Here is a 21793-nt window from a genome sequence, read left to right on the forward strand (position 1 = left end):
TCAGAAAAAAAGGGTTTTACTGCCTGATGTCATTAGAGAACCTTTTTACATTCCACAAAGATGTTTTGCCTTCCAATTATACATATCTAAACATCTTTAAAACAAGAATACTTTAAATTAGAAGTAAAATTGCTTAAAATTTTAAGACTTGTTATATATATATATATATATATATATATATATATATATATATATATATATATACACACAAACCCGATTCCAAAAAAGTTGGGACACTGTACAAATTGTGAATAAAAAAGGAATGCAATGAAGTTTAAAATTTCAATATTTTATTCAGAATACAACATAGATGACATATCAAATGTTTAAACTGAGAAAATGTATAATTTTAAGGGAAAAATAAGTTGATTTTAAATTTCATGGCATCAACACATCTCAAAAAAGTTGGGACAAGGCCATGTTTACCACTGTGTGGCATCCCCTCTTCTTTTTATAACAGTCTGCAAACGTCTGGGGACTGAGGAGACAAGTTGCTCAAGTTTAGGAATAGGAATGTTGTCCCAATCTTGTCTAATACAGGCTTCTAGTTGCTCAACTGTCTTAGGTCTTCTCTGTCGCATCTTCCTCTTTACGATGCGCCAAATGTTTTCTATGGGTGAAAGATCTGGACTGCAGGCTGGCCATTTCAGTACCCGGATCCTTCTTCTACGCAGCCATGATGTTGTAATTGATGCAGTATGTGGTCTGGCATTGTCATGTTGGAAAATGCAAGGTCTTCCCTGAAAGAGACGACGTCTGGATGGGAGCATATGTTGTTCTAGAACTTGGATATACCATTCAGCATTGATGGTGCCTTTCCAGATGTGTAAGCTGCCCATGCCACACGCACTCATGCAACCCCATACCATCAGAGATGCAGGCTTCTGAACTGAGCGCTGATAACAACTTGGGTTGTCCTTGTCCTCTTTAGTCCGGATGACATGGCGTCCCAGTTTTCCAAAAAGAACTTCAAATTTTGATTCGTCTGACCACAGAACAGTTTTCCACTTTGCCACAGTCCATTTTAAATGAGCCTTGGCCCAGAGAAAACGCCTGCACTTCTGGATCATGTTTAGATATGGCTTCTTTTTTGACCTATAGAGTTTTAGCTGGCAACGGCGAATGGCACGGTGGATTGTGTTCACCAACAATGTTTTCTGGAAGTATTCCTGAGCCCATGTTGTGATTTCCATTACAGTAGCATTCCTGTATGTGATGCAGTGCCGTCTAAGGGCCCGAAGATCACGGGCATCCAGTATGGTTTTCCGGCCTTGACCCTTACGCACAGAGATTGTTCCAGATTCTCTGAATCTTTGGATGATATTATGCACTGTAGATGATGATAACTTCAAACTCTTTGCAATTTTCGTCTGAGAAACTCCTTTCTGATATTGCTCCACTATTTTTCGCCGCAGCATTGGGGGAATTGGTGATCCTCTGTCCATCTTGACTTCTGAGAGACACTGCCACTCTGAGAGGCTCTTTTTATACCCAATCATGTTGCCAATTGACCTAATAAGTTGCGAATTGGTCCTCCAGCTGTATTGAGAGAGTACTTTGATTATGGTTGCACTTATTGTTTGCACTTAATAAGACTAAGAGAAAACTGTTATTTATATACATATATAGATGTATATAAATAACAGTTTTCTCTTAGTCTTATTAAGTGCAAACAATAAGTGCAACCATAATCAAAGTACTCTCTCAATATTCAAATAGAGACCAATTTTTTCTTCAATCATGATACAGAGCTGAGAGATGGTTACATCTACACAAACCAGCCTAAGATAGCTTTCATATTTAGAGATTTCTGCATGCATCAGGAAGCCGCTTTCAAAATTTGGGGTATTGAATTCGCGTTTTACTTTTGCTTTTTGCGATTCCGCGAACTCTGTGAATAGGGAGCGGCGATGCTGAGCGCGCATTCTACAAGATAAGACATTTGTCAGAAGCTTTTAGACTGTTGCACAATGAATCCTCCGCCATGGTCTCGTCAATCATCTCCTCACGTGATCAGTGAACTCTTATTCCTGCTGCACTACGTATGTCTCTGCAGCTCTTTAAATGGTTTTTATTTCCATAAAAAGCAAAACGACAGTGGAGGCATAATGTAAACGTAGCATATTCTATCCTAATTTCACCCTCACACTCTGTCATGGCAATATCACAAGACAGCTTTTCACCTCGACAAGAAATCTCATCACATTTTAATCTTGCGAGATCTCGTGGCACAAGATCTCATCACATCCCTAGTGTTTAGATGTTTTTCACTCAAGACTCCTAATGCTTTTTATTTAGAGCAAGATTGAGATTCTCCTCTACTTACATTAACACATTTATTTTTTCTGATGATCATCAAGATGTCTTTGTGTGAAACTCTAAACAAGCTCTTCACAAACTCTTATCATTCAATCAGCACTATTTTTCACCACTGTCTCCATGTTCAAAAGCGTGAGGTCAGACTCAATGATCCTCAGATGAGAGATTATTGCTCTGGTGAGTTTGGGAATGGACAGCATCCAACCCTGCATAAATTAGACACTGTATTTCCTGCACTCGCGGCTATAGAGGTTTTTTAATCATACTTTACTACAAGAGTGCTGAATGACAGCGTCATATTACATTCAGTAACACAACCTACAAACACCATCTCTTAGAGTCCATCATGCTTGTTTGATAACACTTTTATGTGCCTCTTGGTATGCATCAAATGGTTGAATGGTTATATGACAAATGTATATCAAAAACACCACTAATTACTAGCAGCTCCCCCAAATAATTACCCATTATGCATATGATGTTTATAACATTGGTGCTTGGTTTGGCAAGATGACAGTACGTACTGATGCAGAAGCCAGTTATTTATTATTCATACTAGTTTTCAGTAGTGTTGAATGATTACTAATATAAATGCGCAGTAACATGAACACTGTTGCCTGAAGTGTGACCATTGCTTCTGATAGTTTCGCTTTATTACTGTCGTAAAAAACGGCTATTATGACTTGTGAAGCCGCCTGTGGGAAACCATTCTGTAGTGCCGTCTCTTTCCGTGAAAGCCTTTACTGTGCCAAATGGAAACAATGTAAGGAAACAGACGACACTTCAGCCGTTCGTCTTGTACAATGAAGCCCTGTGGCAACTGACTGACCTGCTTGGCTCAAGTGTGTTAATGTGTGTCAGCGGCATGTAAGGAACAGTTGTTCGGGTCCCTTCAGATACCACCCACCCGATTAAAAGCATGAGGTCGGTCCTGAGGCCTGCTTTCTTCTGCGCTAAAAATACAGTTTATGATGGAGCAAAGGATGGAGTTTGGGGAGGCTGGGAAAGAAGGAAGCAGAAGGCAAAAGGGGACATTAATAATGATGATAAAAGCTAGTAAGAGCCCGGTTCAAGGTTCAGATATGACCTCTACTACTTCCTTATGTGCAGGAGGTGCTTGTTCCTGTTGTGTCTCCTCTGTGTGGTTTTCCGGTTTGCAGTGGCAACTTTACCGGAGTGGGAAGACGGTCCGTCTTCTACTCTCATACTACTCCCATAATTTCTGGTTTTTAAAACAGTCCTTAAGCAGTGTCAATAATGTAATTTTGAGATAGGTGCACATAAAACAACAGAGATTGCATATATATTATACTGTATATGATATACATTGTGTGTATTGTTAACTAAATGCATGTTTGTGTTTTTAAAATGTATTTTCAAATGGACCAACCTGAAAAAAATATTTATATATTTATTTATTTTTTGTTTGTTTGTTACACTATTTCGATGGTCCACTTTAGACACTCTGCTAACTATAAGTAACTTTGCAACTACATGTCAACTAACTCTTTGAGTATTAGTAGACTGTTAGTAGACTGTTGGGTTCGGGTTAGTAGAATAAGTTGACATACTTATAGTTAGTATAATATCTGGAGCATCAAAATAAAGTATTAGAAGATATTAAGCAGACAGTCTGCTAATACTCTAATGAGAATTAACTGACATGTAGTTGTAAAGTTACTTATAAGCACAATAATATATGATATATGTTTGTTGTGCTAAATTGTTGAATTCTTAACCCTCTGGTGCTCTTCTGCCATTTTTGACTGAAAAATTTTAAGTTTTGTTTTTTTTCAAAATATAAATAATTCTTCATCAGAATTATACGAAACTTGGTAAAGGTAGCTTACTATGTGAACACAAAAAAATTAATCATGGACATGATTCGAAAAGGTTAAATGGTCCAGAAAAAAACAGTCACACTTGTGCTCCTCGCAGACAAAAATGAGCGCATTGGAAATGAATGGGAGACGAATTTCATCTAGTGGAAACTTTTGGTACTGCAGCCAAACAAAATCTTACTGAAAGCTCATTTTTTGAGATATCAACCTCAAATTTGGAACATGACTGGTTTAGACTTATGGCTTTGATTTTCTTGCAGTTTTAGAGTAAAACATGTTTTTGAAAATATATACTTCATATAAAAATTGAAAATCGTATAGTCTGTGCTCTAAAGCATTCAAAATGTATGACAGTTTAATTTGGAAATTTAATTTTCAGGTCTATGCTCAAAAAGTGAATAAATGGATTATAACTACAGCGTAATATAATTTAGTACCATGAAATCTCCTGAAAATACAAAATATTAAATAAAAAACATTATCAAACTAAAATATAGTACATTCATTTCATAGAAATAAAAAATAAAAAATCGGTCATTTTTGACCGACACACGAAGAGCACCAGAGGGTTAATTGTGATTAAAAATGAAATCTTGGCAAATATTTTTGGAATTTTCATCCTTTCCCTGTTTAGGTTGATGGGAACTGAACTTAAACAACTAGTAAATAGTTGCCCACAAGCATCACTAAAATCAGGGATCCGTCTAAGTGAACTTACCTACATGAAAAGCAAATCAGACCAGACAGGTTCTGATCAGTCCAGATAAGTTGGACTGTTTGAAAATAAACTTAAAACTCCACTTAGAGTAGACATCGCTACTGGACTAGAGATTATTTTTTACTATAGAACATTGATTATCGTACATGAAGTAGGTACACACTTGTTTTATTGGAGAACAAGAGGTCATTCATACTCTGTGTCCCAATGAAAGTGGCACATAGATTGTTCCTGAAGTCTGGACGTCAGACCCCTGATCTTTACTGCTCCCCTGAGTGGGGGTCATAGGTCGGACAGATCACAAGGCCCATTTGATACGTACTGCTTTAATCCCAGCTGGGACCTGAGGAGAGCAGCAGCTCTTTACACAACACTGGGCCTTATGTTGTCCATTTTACGACTCTAGCGTATTACTGTAACAAAACTCTCTCTCTCTCTGGAGGCCAAAGGGCACATGAGAGGCCCTCCGCTGATGAATGTGGAGGCTCAGGTGATTAAATGGTTAATCTAGCGTTGATTCTACAGATTCTTTGATTAATACAGCTGAATCTCAAGTTTTTTGGTCAGTAACAGTCAATATATAACATTTTTTATTAGCATTTAGTTATATATTTTCAGTTAAATGATCACAGAATTTTCATATTTGTGTGAACTATTCCTGTAATTCAAATATTGTCTTAATTCTGTCATCTGTAATAAACACATACGCCCCGTTTGATGGTGTAAATAAGTCTATAGTTGGAGGCTAAAACCTGTCTGGTCAGCCACCACTCCTCTCTTTCCTGTAGTAACTCTATCAGCATGTGAGGGTCCAGGTCGGCTGGACACCAGGACAGGATGTGTGCTATCTATTTTATCACGATGTGTTAAAACATCGGACTGATTCAGTGCTGCTGAGGAAGAGGATGGGTGGGTGGACAAACAGAAACCATGTGATAAAACTCACGGGACGAAAGAAAGAAGTGAAGGGGTGCTCAATAGGCACAGTTTGCTCTTCTGTCCTGGTGGTACAGATGAAAGCCGAAGCAATCAAGCCTCTTCACAGGCCTGAGTGATGTTTAATAGTCAAGGGAGGAGAAGAGGGCACAGGAGAGGTCTGCTTTTCCCATATCCCTCCCTCTTTAGTGTCGTCTAACGAGGATGTTGAGGTTTGATCCTGTTCAGTCTTTCGTTCGACTGTTTCCAAGTCGTGTGCCAAAGGAAACACTCCTCGGGCTGCGGCTCATATTGCCAAAATAAGGGAAGATGAAGTGTGTTGGGGCAGGGCAGTGCCAGCTTTTTCCAAATGTTCATCCGATAGCTTTTGGTGGCTCTTTAATGGCACACAGTTCACTTGACTGAGCCAACAAGAGCTTCGAGGAGCTTTGCAAAGAGCTTCGGCTATAAAGCTTTCCACCGCAAATAAGATTTTAGCCTGTGCAAAGCCAGTTACACAGCCACCGATTGGGTGAGATACTTGTCATATGGGACATTCATCTAAACTTTTGTCAGTCTGTGCTTTTATTTTGAAACATTAGTGGATGTGATGTGCTGTCTGTGGAAGCTTGTTTCCACCACTGAATAAAAAATAAAAAAGGTAATTGCGCCTTTTTATCTCGCAATTCTGGTTGTTTTCCTCAGAATTGAGTGATATAAACTCGCAATTGCAAATTATAAAGTCAGAATTGCAAAATATAAAGTCAGAATTGCGAATTATAAAGTCAGAATTGCATGATATAAAGTCAGAATTGCGAGTTATAAAGTCAGAATTGTGAGATATAAAGTCAGAATTGCGAGATATAAAGTCAGAATTGCGAGATATAAAGTCAGAATTGCGAGTTATAAAGTCAGAATTGCGAGTTATAAAGTCAGAATTGTGAGATATAAAGTCAGAATTGCGAGTTATAAAGTCAGAATTGTGAGATATAAAGTCAGAATTGTGAGTTATAAAGTCAGAATTGCGAGATATAAAGTCAGAATTGCGTGATATAAAGTCAGAATTGCGAGATATAAAGTCAGAATTGCGAGATATAAAGTCAGAATTGCGTGATATAAAGTCAGAATTGCGAGATATAAAGTCAGAATTGCGTGATATAAAGTCAGAATTGTGATATAAAGTCAGAATTGCGTGATATAAAGTCAGAATTGTGATATAAAGTCAGAATTGCATGATATAAAGTCAGAATTGCGTGATATAAAGTCAGAATTGCGAGATAATTGAAAATATATACAAAAACTTTAATAGTAAATCAGTGATACTGACACATTTCAGCTTTTAAAGATTTGAAGGTTTCTTATTAGTTTATATCTCACATTTTCCCATTTTTGTGCTTTTCAACAGAAAGAAGTGAAGGATGTGTTTGCCGCCATCGTGTTTGAGGCAGCGTACAGTTTAGGAAAACACGTCGTGGATGGATATCAGGACCGCGACCTTCCCTCTCTGACTCCTGTTCTACGCTGGAAAAAAGGAGAGAAGATCGCCACAAAGAACGAGGTTTGAATCCTTCAGCTTTCACTGCACCTAAAGAATCAATTTTAAACAGGATAGCACTGAAAATGAAGATGAAGATAACCTTTAGGAATTATTGTCAGTGCCGATAGTCTGACGGGCAGCGTTGATATATACAGTATCACAACTGCACCTCCGGCACCACATACTATAGTTTTTACTTTAAAAAAAAAAAAAAAAAAAAAACGAATGTGTGTTAAGAAAGTAAAATATCACATCAAATCAAATATGTTCAGATTGCCTTTGATTTTGAATGTTTATAGAAATAAAAATGATTTGACTCCGGAAACATATCACACTTGGTTAGGACTCTTATATATTGCTTGTTTTAACATTTTAACATCTTCACAATGATTTCATATAGTAGATTATTCCAATTTACTCTGTTACTCTAAGACTCTGTTACTCACCTTGTGCTCATTTGCCGTTGGCATCACCCATCAGCTCCGAATGCCAGCAATTACCCTCTTCTCTAGTTATAAATGTGGTTTTAGTTAGCACTCAATAATGGCTGTTGACTCTTTGTGAGTGGAATGTGGAAGATTGATGAATTTATTTGCCAACAGCCCACTTCATATCCCACCCTCCTGTTAGCTGACATGCCTTTCCCTCTGAGCTTGAGGAAACAAGGCGCTGGCATCTTTCAGCGCGTCAGGAATCCATTATGGTGGAATCTGAGGCTATTAGTAACTGCGTCCACCAGTTTGTCTGTAGCGCTAGCGCAAAGGTGTTGATGTCAAAAAACGTCCAACACAAACACACGGCACTTTCTTGTGCACTACGCTTGAAACCGCTACTCGAATACTAGAGCTTTGCAGGCGGTCATGAAGTCTTGCACTACAGCACCCTCTAGTATTTGCTTTCCTTCTCGGTTATACTGACAGTTAAGTTGTGTAAACATCCTGTGCTCTGTTTGACTCTTCACAGACGTGGTTTGAGAAGAACTGTCTGTCAGAGGACTGTGCCGCTGACCTGAGGCTTCATGGGAAACTGCTGCTTTCTGGGTAAAGCCCCTGGTCTTCTCCTCTCGAGGTTCTGCGCAGCGGCTCGTTTCAGTTGGTTTACGTCATTAGGGTTGAGTCTCTCTGGGTGTGGACACACGCTTGGCTCTCACTGGCCCATGACGTCATTCATTAGACGGTCCTGCAGTCCGGTTCTGAATGATCTGGACCTGGTTAAACCTTCACTGTTTAAAGAGCAGATAGTGATTCACTACTTACTGTATGTACTAGAGCCAGTAATTGAAAACATATTTTACTGTAATGACTACAAAACAAGCGTTCATGTTCTATGCTCTATGTATCGGATATATATTTGGGTATAAGGAAAATGAAGTCTATTTTAGGACCTATTTTACAATTTTTTTTATTAGAATATATTAGAGCACTGTAAACATTTTGTTGTATTAAATTTCATTGAAAGTTCATTGAAGTTCATTGAAACTAAAAATTTGAGGTAATACAAAGTAAGAGATTAGTTTAATCACAAAATATTAGTGAATCTAAGATGGTTTGACAAAAGAAAAAAGTTGAAAATATTTTTTTACAGTGGTTCTCGTTAGATTCTCATTACAGTAATAGTATTTTTTTTTTTTGTTATTTAAACCATCAACATAAAGAAATACAGTGATATACAATATATATATTAGATTAAAGGTTAAAATAATAAAATAATTATTTTCACAATGCATTCATTAGAATTTGCAAATAAAATGTCATGAAAATATTGTCACAATGCAAAAAATGTTAGTTAATTACTAAATCATCAAAAACACAAATGCATTACAAAAAATACTACTACTTTTCTCATTTTTTTTATTTATTATCTCATACTACAGTGATACAGTATATACAGTAAAAACTTAAAGTAATAATGCAATAATTCTTTTCACAGTACAGTCATGAGAAGTTGCAGATAAAATTGTAATGAAAATATTGTCACAGTATTAATTGTACTAAAATAGGCTTAATTTTTTTTTTCTTAAATGCAAAATTTTATTTCTCATTTCATTTGATTTTAAGATGAAGTACAGTATGACCCAGAAATATTTTAAAACAGGTTTCCTGAGATTGTCCTTGTCTCACTTGTGTTCTCTTTTGTTTCTCTCATTTCTCAGGCGTTACATCAGTTCTCATCTGGCTCTTGGTGGAGTGAGAAATGTGTCATTAAATTTAACCATCTCTAATGCTGGAGATGACGCCTATGACACCAACATCTACTTCAACTTCTCCAGAGAGGTTCATTACATCAACTTCTTACAAAGAGTAAGTCTGACGTATTGCCATTAGTTCCTCTAAACAAGACTTTCGACCATTGAATTACAGTCTAGTCCAGTTTGCATCTTATTCTTACCAAGAACCACCCAACAGGAACAGACTGACTGACATGTAAAGTGACACTATTATTAACATGACATACAGGTGTTGGTAAATTTGAGTTGCTTCAAACTAAATTCCCCAATATTTTTCAAAGATTAATTGCTAAAAGCTTTGCAAACTTGCAAATCCAGCAAGTAGTTCAGTGAGTTCCTCAGTACTAGTACCAATTTGTTTCCCAGCCTACTGAAGACTGAGTAAAGCCAGCCAGTTAGACTGAAGTTTGCAGAGCTCTTGCCATTCTTGTTTGTAATACACACCATGGGTGTGCCATGAACTCGGTGCCAAATACTGACAAATAGGTTAAATGGAAAATGTGACAAGTTTGAATCTTCTTTTTAAGGAGATGTGGTCATCATATCCATGATTTAAAGGGACAGAATGGAAAAAAGAGTATAGAATATAGAGAGATAGGCATTGGGTCAGCAGAGGAAGATGTGGAAACAAGAGGAAGTGAAGTTACTGATGAGAGCACTTGCAGCTGGTCAGTGAATCGTTATCTCAGGCTTCTAGAACACGTCTCACACTGAAATCTGCTACAGATCCCTCAGCGTCTGTTTCCCCTGCTGAAAACCATTCTGTGGTTATCTGTAGCATGAGCAAGAACATTTCCTCCTTTAGTTTGACAATTATTTGAGAGACTCTTTAAGATTGCTAAACGGACCTCTTTGATGACCTCAACCTTCTCAAGAGGGTAATAAAGAAGCAGATTTGCACATTTTAATGGTTGTTCTTAAATTTTAAGGGATTATATCTATATTTGGACATGTGGTTCCTAATTGTGACCTTTTCTAGATTTACTGATTTTTTTTAAACAACTTTGCTGATTTTAGAAAATAAATGCAGAAGATGGAAGAATGGACTATCAAAAACTGCAACAGAAATACTACTTGAAAGGATAGTTCACCCAAAAATGAATATTCTGGCATTATTTACTCTCCCTCATGTCGTTCCAAACCAATATGATTGCTGCTCTTTTCCAAAAACAAAAGCATATAACATATTTGGTGTTTATTTGCCCTTTTTGAGGTTCGATAGTACCCGTCTTTATTCACTTTTAATGCATGGAAAAGGCCGGCATGGTCACTCAACAAAACATTTTCTTTTATGTTCCACAGAAGATAAAAAGTCAAATTGATGACATATTTTTTATTTTCAGGTGAAAAATTGCAAATCATTTATGTTTGGGCTAGCCTTAATTGACTATTTAGTATTTTGACCATCATTAGGGCACCTACTGTAATTGTTGTCGTTCTTATTATTCTTCCGTTTCTTCCGCTCTGGAAGTCTATGGCAGCCCAAAGAACCACTTGCGGGAAAGTTATGAAATTTGGCACACAGATAGAGGACAGTCTGAACTGTCACTATAGCAAATTTGGAGCCTCTAACTCAATCCCTCTAGTGCCACCACCTGTCCAAGATTTCACTCACGTTTATGCTAATAAATTTTTAACTGTAACGGCTAGAAACATTCCGCCATTTTGAATTTACCGAAAAACCTATTTTTTCAAACTCATCCTAGGCTGTTGCTCCAATTTTCACGAAAATTGAACCAGATCATCTTCAGACCATGTCGACAAAAAGTTATGGAATTCAAGTCGATTTGTCAAACTGTTTTTCGAAAAACGCGTGAACGAATTTTACATAGTGCTTGCGAAAGTAGACGCAAGGCTGTATCTCCTCAGTGCTATATTGTATTCTGACCAAACTTGGTCCATGTCATCACAAGCATGACATGCTGCGTTTCTGCACAGTGCCACCTACTGGTCCGGAGATACAAAAATGGCTATTTTTGCTCATAACTTCTGAATGGTTTGCCCAAAAATTATAAAAACGTCTCGTTAGATTCGGAGTGTGATGCCGAGTCGAATAATTTCCAATTTTCCCATATCAGCCATTTTGGGTGTCGACCATTTTGAATTTTGTCATAAAATGCTGTATTTTATAAACGCATTAGTGTATCTTTTACGAAACTCGGTATGTGTGAGCTCTTCTCCACCTTGTGGCCAAATGTTATAATGAAATTTCCAAAGAAAACTAATAACTTTTGATTAAATTAGCCTATTGTAATGAAACTGGTCTTAATAAATTCCTTGGGTCATGCCAAGAACATACCAATTTTGCCATAATCAGCCAAACTTCTTGTCCACCATTTTGGTTTTCTTTAAAAACCTACTTTTTCTAACTTCGCCTAGACCGTTTGTCTGATTTTCACCAAAATCGAATCGTATCAACTTCAGACTGTGCTGACAAAAAGTTATGAATTTCATGTCTATAGACAAAATACCGCTGCAACGAATTTAAGGCATGACGCCAAAATGACTCTTGCAGCTGTATCTCTGCAATGCTTTGGCATATTGACACAATCATCTTAATATGCCTTTAATTGCTCATTGTTGCAGTTGGTCTGATGCTCCCAGCCATGGTGGCCTGGCTTATTGTGGCCTTCTTTGTGCTTGGCCCCTTAATGGCTGTTTTCTTCTCCTTCTGCATTCCAAAATCCTTCTAAATTAATTTTATTATCTTCAACGTAAACATACATTTGTTTTTAAATTGCTCATATTTCACTCTCTATATCCTTGTGTTTTGAGATCTTAACATTGTTTTACTGTGTTAAATTTCATTTTGGTCATTTTTGCAGTGAGTAATTGGTCATGACTGTTGAATAGGATGTATGCGGGGGTCCAGGTGGAAGTGTATTGTGAGAAGACACAGTGGCCGCACTTTGTTTGCTGTTCTAGTACTGTAAACGCAGCAGGACCCCTCTAATTACCCCAACGCCGCGAGAAGCCTTCTGTGTTGATGTGACCCGTCTACACGCGGCGGAGGTCAGGCCAGAATGTCTCCCTTAGGCCACTTCAGCTTTCCGTCATGCCGAGTGTGAACTTGCGCTCGCCTCTTGTTTTATAGTAGGTCCTGTTGCCCCTGTGTTTGTCTTGCAACCCAAACCATCTGCAGCAGTGAATTGGTTTCAGAAGCTCTATCGCCTCATTCAGGTGGCCCCGGGGCCCCTCTTGCGAAGAAACACACTCACTGTAATTAAATAAACGGTGGATTGTCCTTTTATTAGATTACAGCAGGTGAAGCGAAGACCTTCAAATTGGTGTCTCGGAAACAATTTGATTTATTTTAGTGTTACTGAAGCGCTAAATGACGAGACAGAGAGAGAGTGAAACAACCTGGCTGGATATGAAGTTTATTTTAGAGAGACACAGCCAATTCATACATCATTTGAGATTTGTTAATGTTTCAGTTTAATAACAGACCAGAGAGTAGTGAGTTAATAAAAACACCTCATGGTGGAATAAAATTACTAAAACAGTAGTGACAAAACACTGGACAGATTTAGATTTAAAATAATAGAATAAAACGACAAAAACATTTCAAGTCACATGGTCCGCAGGGCTCTGTTCGCTCTCATCAGATACTGTACCAGTACCTGAGTACCTTCTTCTTTGCCCTTCTCTGTAGGAGCACCAACAGTTTATTTAGCAAAGCTTCGCAATTTAGGAAATAGAGGTCATTTTTGAACTCGAGTTGTCCTGGGGTTTTCCTGTTAGTGCTTTAGAGGACATTGTGTCAGAGGGTTGCTTATTTAAGTCCACTTGATGAAGACAAAGGGTACGTCTCCTCACTGGGGCCAGACTGCAGAAAAAGTGCTGAGCAAGAGGGAGATGACTATAAATAATGTTGAACAATTCTTGCCACATATCGTTCGTGAGGGATCTTATACCACTTTGGTTCAAGGGCCATATTACGTAAATAAAAAGAGGGACAGAACATTATCAATCTAATATCTGATATATTCAGCTGAACACACTTGATATTTGTTAACATGAATGTAATCAGGTATTGGTTAAGATCGCCTTTAAAGTCCTTTCTGGCTTAGATGTCTAACAAATCAAATAGGTTTTGATAAATTGTAGGGCTGGGACAATACTATCAATGCATCGCGATTCGTGGATCATTTCTGATATTTTCCAAATGCATCGTAAATCGATTCTGAGTTTAGTTTTTAACAGCAGATGCCGCTCTAGGCTAGTTTTTAACCGCATGCTCAAATGCTCACGAAGAAGAGCGCTCGTGCATTCGGCTGAGTCTGACAATGTATTTGCACCTCAGAATGCTTTTATGACGCGAGATTAATGTAAACAGCCCACTGCAAACACCCCTGTACTTCGCTTCAACCTTTTTGAACTTTATGAATTATTATTTTATAGAAGGTTCAAGTGGTGTGTGTAAGGAATTGGAAGGAAGCAGAGTACGGAAACTAAGCTCAGAATCGATTCGAAATATACGAAATATCAGAATCGATCCAGAATCATTTCTCGATTCGCGATGCATCGATGTATTGTCCCAGCCCTAATAAACTGTAATGTGAAAATTCACAATTTTCTTGTACACTAACATTCAAAAATAAATGCACCAAGACTGCAGTAAAAAATACAGTAATATTGTGAAATATTATTACAATTTAAAATAGCTGTTTTCTATGGTAATATATATTAAAGTGTAATTTATTCCTGTGATCAAAGCTGAATTTTCAGCATCATTACTCCAGTCTTCAGTGTCACATGATCCTTCAGAAATCATTCTAATATGCTGATTTGCTGCTCAAGAAACATTTCTGATTATTATCAATGTTGAAAACAGTTCATATTTTTGAGGAAATTGTCATACGTTTTATTTTTCAAGATTATTTGATGAATAGAAAGTTCAAAAGAACAGCATTTATTTGAAATAGAAATCTTTTGTAACATTATAAATGTTATTTGTGATCAATTCAGCACATCCTTGCTGATTAAAAGTATTAATTTCTTTAAAGTCCCCCTGTAAGTCAATAATTTTATCCCTTAAAACTCATCTTTGATCACCAAAATGACATATTTATATGTTTTTTTCCTTAAAAAAATTTCTTCATGCCTTAAAATAGCTTGAATGTAACTCGACATCCTTGCCCCATTTAGTATACACGATTCTATGAATATGCAAATTAGCCCCACCTCGTACCAGTTCAGAGATCCACTTGTTGACGACAGATCACACTTTGACGTGATTGGTTACAAGGTAGTTTGTGACATCAGAAACACCAGCGATTTCAAACCGCGTCTTTTTTCACTGCAGTTTTAAGGAGAAAATACTCAGCAATGGTGTTGACAAACTTTTGAATTTGCACATCAGATTGTATCAAACTGACACATTTGAATATCTGTGCCTAATATTATGTTTTGGGGAACTAGGGTAGCTGAACTATAGACAAAAAATGTAATAATGCATGATCTGGTGCGGATATGGACCACAGACTGCAAATTGTGCACCACTGAGCGCTCTTGAACTCAGAAATGATTAACGGGCCACATTTAGTCCGCAGGCCGCCAGTTGAGGTGCCCTGCTGTACGTTAGCGATACTTAAAGCTGGGGAAACCAGGGTGTTAGCGCAAACGCTCCAAACGAGTGCAAAACGTGAGGCCAAAGCCTCAAACTCTTCCCCAGAGAGCTGCAAAGTGCATGAAAAATGAGTTTTGCAAACAGTCCCAGGCTTTCCTGCACCCCCCTCATCTACTTCTGACTATTTATTGATGCATTTTCTCCGGCAGCAGTTCTTGTTATTGCTGCAACCTCGCTAAGAATAGCTCCAAATATAAACTCAAGAACGAGGAACACGTGCAAGGCCTCACGTGGAACTGAAGATCCCAGAGTTAAGCACTCATCCTCTGTATTGTTCCAACTGTCTGGTTTATCAGTGGCCCTGATAGATTCCTGAAGGAGCTTGGTTGTTTTTTACGCTCTCAGCTCTGTAAAATGACAGCTTTGTGAACTCTCGCTCTAGGAACGCTCACTCCTCATGGGGTCCAATCTCAGCTGTTTACACAAACCAGCCGGTGCTTCTCTGCTGTGTTTAGAAAAGCTCTCAGCTCTCGCTGGCGATTGTCCCTGTTACTGTTCTCCAAGTGTTCAATGCGTGTGAGAGTACAGCTACTTATGAGTTCGTCAAGTCACATTTATTTATATAGCACTTTATACAATACAGATTGTTTCAAAGAATCTTAAAATGTTAATAATCAGGTAGATTGCAGTATTAAAGGGATAGTTCACCCAAAAATGATCCCATGATTTACTCACCCTCAAGCCATCCTAGGTGTATATGACTCTCTTCTTTCAGACGAACACAATCAGAGATATATTTAAAAATATCCTGGCTCTTCCAAGCTTTATAATGGGAGTGAATGGGGGGCGAGATTTTGAAGACCAAAAAAATGCATCCATCCATCATAAATATAATCCATACGACTCCAGGGGGTTAATAAAGGCCTTCTGAAGAGAAGCGAAGGGTTTTTGTAAAAAAAAAAATCCATATTTAAAACTTTATAACTTTGCACGCAAGTCGAGTTCCGGTGGAAGAGTGACCTCTGACCCGATGCATGACGCAGGATGTAGGAGTATCGCAAGCTTAGACGCCTCTCACGGTTTAAACAAATAGGGCTGGGCAACAAACTCACGCTCCTCTTCTCTTATATCGAAATCCTCCAACAGTTCTCTTTAAATATTCTCATTGTAGACTTCTAATTTGTGACCGGTGTTTTGTTTTGCTCTATCCTCTGAGCTTCCACGGTCGTCATTGCATCATGTGTCAGGTCAGAGATCACTTTTCCACCACAAATCGATGCGTCCAGCCTTCTGCAGTATGCTAGTTATTATAGTTAATAAAGTTTTAAATATGAATATTTTTCTTACAAAAACCCATAACATCTCTTCAGAAGACCTTTATTAACCCTCTGGAGTCATATGGATTATATTTATGATGGATGGATGCATTTTTTTGGTCTTCAAAATCTCGCCCCCCATTCACTCCCATTATAAAGCTCGGAAGAGCCAGGATATTATTAAATATATCTCTGATTGTGTTCGTCTGAAAGAAGATAGTCATATACACCTACAGTAGGATGGCTTGAGGGTGAGTAAAGGCCCGTTCACACCAAGAACGATAACTATAAAGATAACGATAAAGATGTTGTTCTAAAAATCGTTCTAAATATAAAAGAATAGCACTGTCCACACCACAGTAATAACGATATAGAGAAACTATATCATTGGGATAAATTTTTCCAGCTGTTGTACGATAAACACTGACAACCAATCAGAATCCATTCTAATTTAAGGGCTCACGCATTTAAAATGGCAGACGACATTGCGGATAATTTAATCGCCGAAGTCCAGAAAAATCCACTACTGTTTGACAATTCAAACCCCCTTTTCAAGGACACTTTAAAGAAAACGGATTTATGGAAAACAATCGGTCATACCCTTTGGAATAAATGGTACGATGAGATCATTATGACACCGTTCTCAAATTACCTCAGATATCCAGCGCTAGTTTCGACAACATTGTCTTGCTTCTTTTGAAGTTGCAGTGAAAAAGACTAGGTGTTGTTTTTATTCCACTATATTGACTTTGTCTTCTAAATTCACTGTTAGATTAGATCGATTACACTAGCTATTCACTCCAAACATAGCATGCTGAGGACATCTGCTGGTTAAAGCCGTGTAAATGCAACAAGAACAGCAAAAACATTGAAACTGCAGCACGTGAGCTTACAATGAACAGACCGTTATCGTTCGTTGGTGTGGACGCAAATATAGTTATCGTTCTTGGTGTGAACGGGCCTTAAATCATGGGATAATTTTCATTTTTGGGTGAACTATCCCAAAATGTTGTAAAATTCATTAGAAACAAATTAAATTTCAATTGTAAAGCATTTCCATAGAAGACAAACTGTCATTATTCAGCTCAATTCAGATGCAGATGCTGCAAAAAAATGTAAACTTGTCTGAAATCTAGTCGACGTGTGTGTGGTGTGCACTGCTCAAAATTGCAAGAGAAAAAGCTAAACATAAAAATTTATTATTTTCCCTTCCAACTGTCTTTCTGCACAATTAAATTTGAGATCTAAACAAAATTGTAATGCATATTGAATCCAGCTTGCGAGAGTTTATTTTTCTCAACGGTGAATCATTTCGATGCCTTCTGAACATTTGCCTGGCAATCAGGGATTTCTTGGGTTTCTTTTAGATGATTTTCAAGCATAGGCACTGCGGTTGGTGAGACTTACTGCTGGGGTCCTAACAAATTACTACAGCTTTTGAAGAGTTTGACTGGTTATTCTCACTGTCATGTGGTGTTTTCTCTGTCTGATTCGGCTCCAGGAAGAGAAGGGCATTTCCTGTATGCTGGTAGAGCTGGACTTCCTCAAGTGCAGCATTGGATTTCCTTTCATGAGGGCACAAACCAAGGTAGTATGACAGGAGCGTCAGGCTAACAGCTTAATGATTTACTAAGTGATCTTGTTAATTATAGCGCAATTCCATTTAACCTTGTAGATTTAACCTCTTTTTTTTCAGTACCATCTATCGGTGCTGTTCGACACGAGTCATCTATCTGGTGAAAATGAGACACTGCTGTTTTTAGTACATGCTAAAAGGTGAGCATTTAATGAACTTCCCCCCCCCCTTTAAAATACAAGGTTTATTTCTGTGATTTAAATACACATGGTTCACATCATCAGTCCACATTAGTGAATGTCACGATGTTTATATTTGAAACAACTAGATAGATTAGACATTTGGACTTTTTTCCCTGTTTGGCTATTTTGTGAGAAATCAAGTGGTTTTGCTTGATATTGAAGTCGTGATATTAATCTAATGCTTGCCAGATGTGTTTTCTTTGCTCAGAGATGTGCATTACACACTAAGTGGTCAAAACTAGCTCTCTGTGAGGCAAATAAAACTCTCATAATGCACATTTGGACATCTTACAGTGGAGGCTTTATCAGTTATAGTCATGCAACTGTTTAACATTTGGTAACGGTAAGATTTATTAATGTTTTTGAAAGAAGTCTCTTATACTCATCAAGGCTGCATTTATTTAATCAAAAATACAGTAAAACAGTAATTTTGTGAAATATTATTACATTTTAAAATAACAGTTTAAATATATATATTAAAATGTAATTTATTTCTGTGATTAAAGCTGAATTTTTAGCATCATTACTCCACAGTCTCACATGATCCTTCATAAATCATTCTAATATGCTGATTTGCTGCTCAAGAAACATATATATATATATATATAATAAGCTTCATTATTTTAATAGATGAATGACTAGTGACTAGGGCTGCCCTCGACTAAAGACTTTTCTGGTCGACTAGTAGTTGTTAATTTTAAGTGATAGTCAACTAATCACACGTTTATTAATAAACCATATAAATCATCCAAATTCATAGCCTAATCAGCGCTCAAGCACATGCATAAAGCTTGCCACACAGCGCACTGGCAGTAATGTAATGATTCTGAATGCGTCGGGGAAAAACAGCAATGAGATTGCTTTAACATTTTAATAATTAATTGATAAATAAGTGTTCTGACTCATCACAAACGTATATGCACATTTCCTATGGATTACATAACCTGAGAATATTTGTTTTACGTTTGAATTGGTTCATTTAAAAGTAGACATTTCGCTTCCTATACATACGTTTTTCCATGTCTGTGAGGCAAGTTCACAGAGAGAGACAACAGAAATCGCACCATTTGGTTTCATTATTTGTGACCCTGGACCACAAAACCAGCCATTTTGAAATTGAGATTTATACATTATATATAATCATATAATAAATAAGTTTTCCATTGATGTATGGTTTGTTAGGATAGGACAATATTTGAAAATCTGGAATCTGAGGGTGCAAAAAAAACAAAATATTGAGAAAATCACCTTTAAAGTTGATCAAATGAAGTTGTTAGCAATGCATATCCACTCACAAAAATACATTTTTTTATATATTTACGGTATGAAATTTACAAAATACCTTCATGGAACATGATCTTTACTTAATATCCTAATGATTTTTGGCATAAAAGAAAATCGATAATTTTGACCCATACAGTGTATTGTTAGCTATTGCTACAAATATACCCGTGCGACTTATGACTGGTTTTGTGGTCACGTTTTACAAAAGCACAACATTTTGTTGTTATTGTGAATGCACACAAATAAAAGTAGACTCTTCACATATTCAAAAGATGTATTACTCTTATCTGTATGACCAAAAATGAAGGAGTATTTTAAGTGCAAGTGATCGCGCCGGCGCCTCCATGTTAGCCGTCATGCAGTAAACGCGCTACTACTTTCACACTCCACACAAATACTTGAATAGCCCACATTTTTCTAGTAGTTGCTACTACTTACATGTTTCAGATGATAAGCCATATTTGAGGTTGATGAATGATAGGCGAGCGTTTGGATGCCCAGCTGTTAATGATCTGCGTGACTTTGCCACTTTCTAAGCCAACTAAGCGACTAATAAAATTTTGGTCGACTAAGCCTCTTCTCGTTAACTAATGGTTAGTCGAATATTTGGGGGAAGCCCTACTAATGACTTAATAAATTTAAAATGAACTGTCTTTGTTCAATATTATTGTTCTTTTTTTCTTAGTGCCAATCCAGAACATGATAGCACACTTCATGACAACACACTGGAGTTGTCCATACCGCTGGTGCATGAGGTGGACACAGCAATCACAGGGTAAGATTTACACTTCATGAGCTCCTGTCATTATTTATTCACCCTCATGTTGTTCAAAACCTGCATGACCTTCTTTCTTCTGTGGATTGTCAAACCAAATATGTACCTAAAAATGTGTCTATATGACTTGTGCACCATATTCTGTAGCCGGATGATAACTCTGAGGAGCTGCCCAAAAATATAAGCACTTTCATTGAATGCATAAGACCAGAGTGAGCTTTCTTTACAACATCTCCTTCGGTGTTTCGTTGAGAAAAATCACACGATATAAGACTTTTCTGTTCAATGTTTTTGGTAGCTTTGTAGTCCATCACACTGCCAGACATCTGACAACACCAGAGACATATGTATTTAGTATTTAGTTCTTATGAGCGCATTTCTTTTTTGGCTCCTGTTTCTGTGCGGCGCTGGAGTATTTCAAAGTTACAGGCTTGTTTCACAGAGATGAATGAGGCTTAAATACACAACATGTTCTACAGCGAGATGTACAGCCTGATAATGAGAGCGTCCTCCCTGTAATGTTTTAGATGAGCGCGCCAGAGACTACACTTCAAAATATAAACATGAGCTCCAGAGGTTAGACGTAAAACCAGATCAAAGTCTGTTTTGTGTCATTTAGCAAGTTAACTACATATGTATTAGAAGGTTTCTGTAATCAGTTTAGGAATAAAAAGATTGTATTTAGTACATATAGACAATCCTATGCAATACTCTACTGGCATTGAGTGTCTTCCAGGTGTTTGATCTATAAACGCTGCAATGTTTTACCAAAATAAAGTAATTCTGACAGCAGCACGCTTACATTATATTATAGATCAAAGCTACCATCAAATGAATCACATTAAAGGGGTTCTATGATGAGAGAATATGAGGAAAATAATGAACATTCAAGCATGAAAACCTGTTCTAGTAGACCCCAAAAAACAAAACTAAGACTGTAAAAGGGCATAATAGATCCTCTTTAAGTGAAAGACATAATAATATAGCACAATGAAGGATTGTGTGGCTGTCTCTGCAGTGTGGTCACCCCTACGTCTTTTGTGTATGGAAACTCAGTCGACCGATCACGCTTCCTTCAGCTGGAAGACATGGAGTGCAGCTTTCAGCCGCTCAACTTCACCTTTCAGGTATCCCGTATGTCCATATGCTGTTCAGATGAGAAGTTTTTCTGTACATTTTATTGTAGACTCTGACTTTAATGTACAATCAGCCGGTCATTATCACAAAATAAAGTGATCAGAACCCAACTATGATGACAACTGCTTCTGAAAACCCTGGAAATATGAAAAGAGTCTAATTACTATCATGCAAATCCAAATACTATCATTATGCAATGTCACATTTGACCAGTCCAGAACCAAGCTGCATTATAATGTGCTTCAAATGAATATGAAGTGTATAGTTTGCTGTGAGTTATTAGCAGTTAGTGTTTGTGCTGAGCATAGATCCCAGTATAAATCTGTTTCCCATG

At 37.4% G+C, this 21793-nt stretch overlaps 1 protein-coding gene across 2 annotated transcripts in view; it reads left to right on the forward strand.

Annotated features, from left to right (window-relative positions):
• Positions 1-21793, forward strand: part of itga9 (integrin, alpha 9) — a 103422-nt gene that overhangs the window by 67132 nt on the left and 14497 nt on the right. For both annotated transcript variants that reach the window (XM_051916674.1, XM_051916675.1), the window contains 7 exons: positions 7199-7351; positions 8294-8370; positions 9483-9630; positions 17947-18033; positions 18142-18221; positions 20233-20322; positions 21341-21449. In XM_051916674.1, the coding sequence (XP_051772634.1) occupies positions 7199-7351; positions 8294-8370; positions 9483-9630; positions 17947-18033; positions 18142-18221; positions 20233-20322; positions 21341-21449 (744 nt within the window). The remainder of the gene's footprint in view (positions 1-7198; positions 7352-8293; positions 8371-9482; positions 9631-17946; positions 18034-18141; positions 18222-20232; positions 20323-21340; positions 21450-21793) is intronic.

The sequence above is a fragment of the Ctenopharyngodon idella genome, chromosome 13, assembly GCF_019924925.1.
Source record: "Ctenopharyngodon idella isolate HZGC_01 chromosome 13, HZGC01, whole genome shotgun sequence".
In the NCBI taxonomy this organism is placed as follows: domain Eukaryota; kingdom Metazoa; phylum Chordata; class Actinopteri; order Cypriniformes; family Xenocyprididae; genus Ctenopharyngodon; species Ctenopharyngodon idella.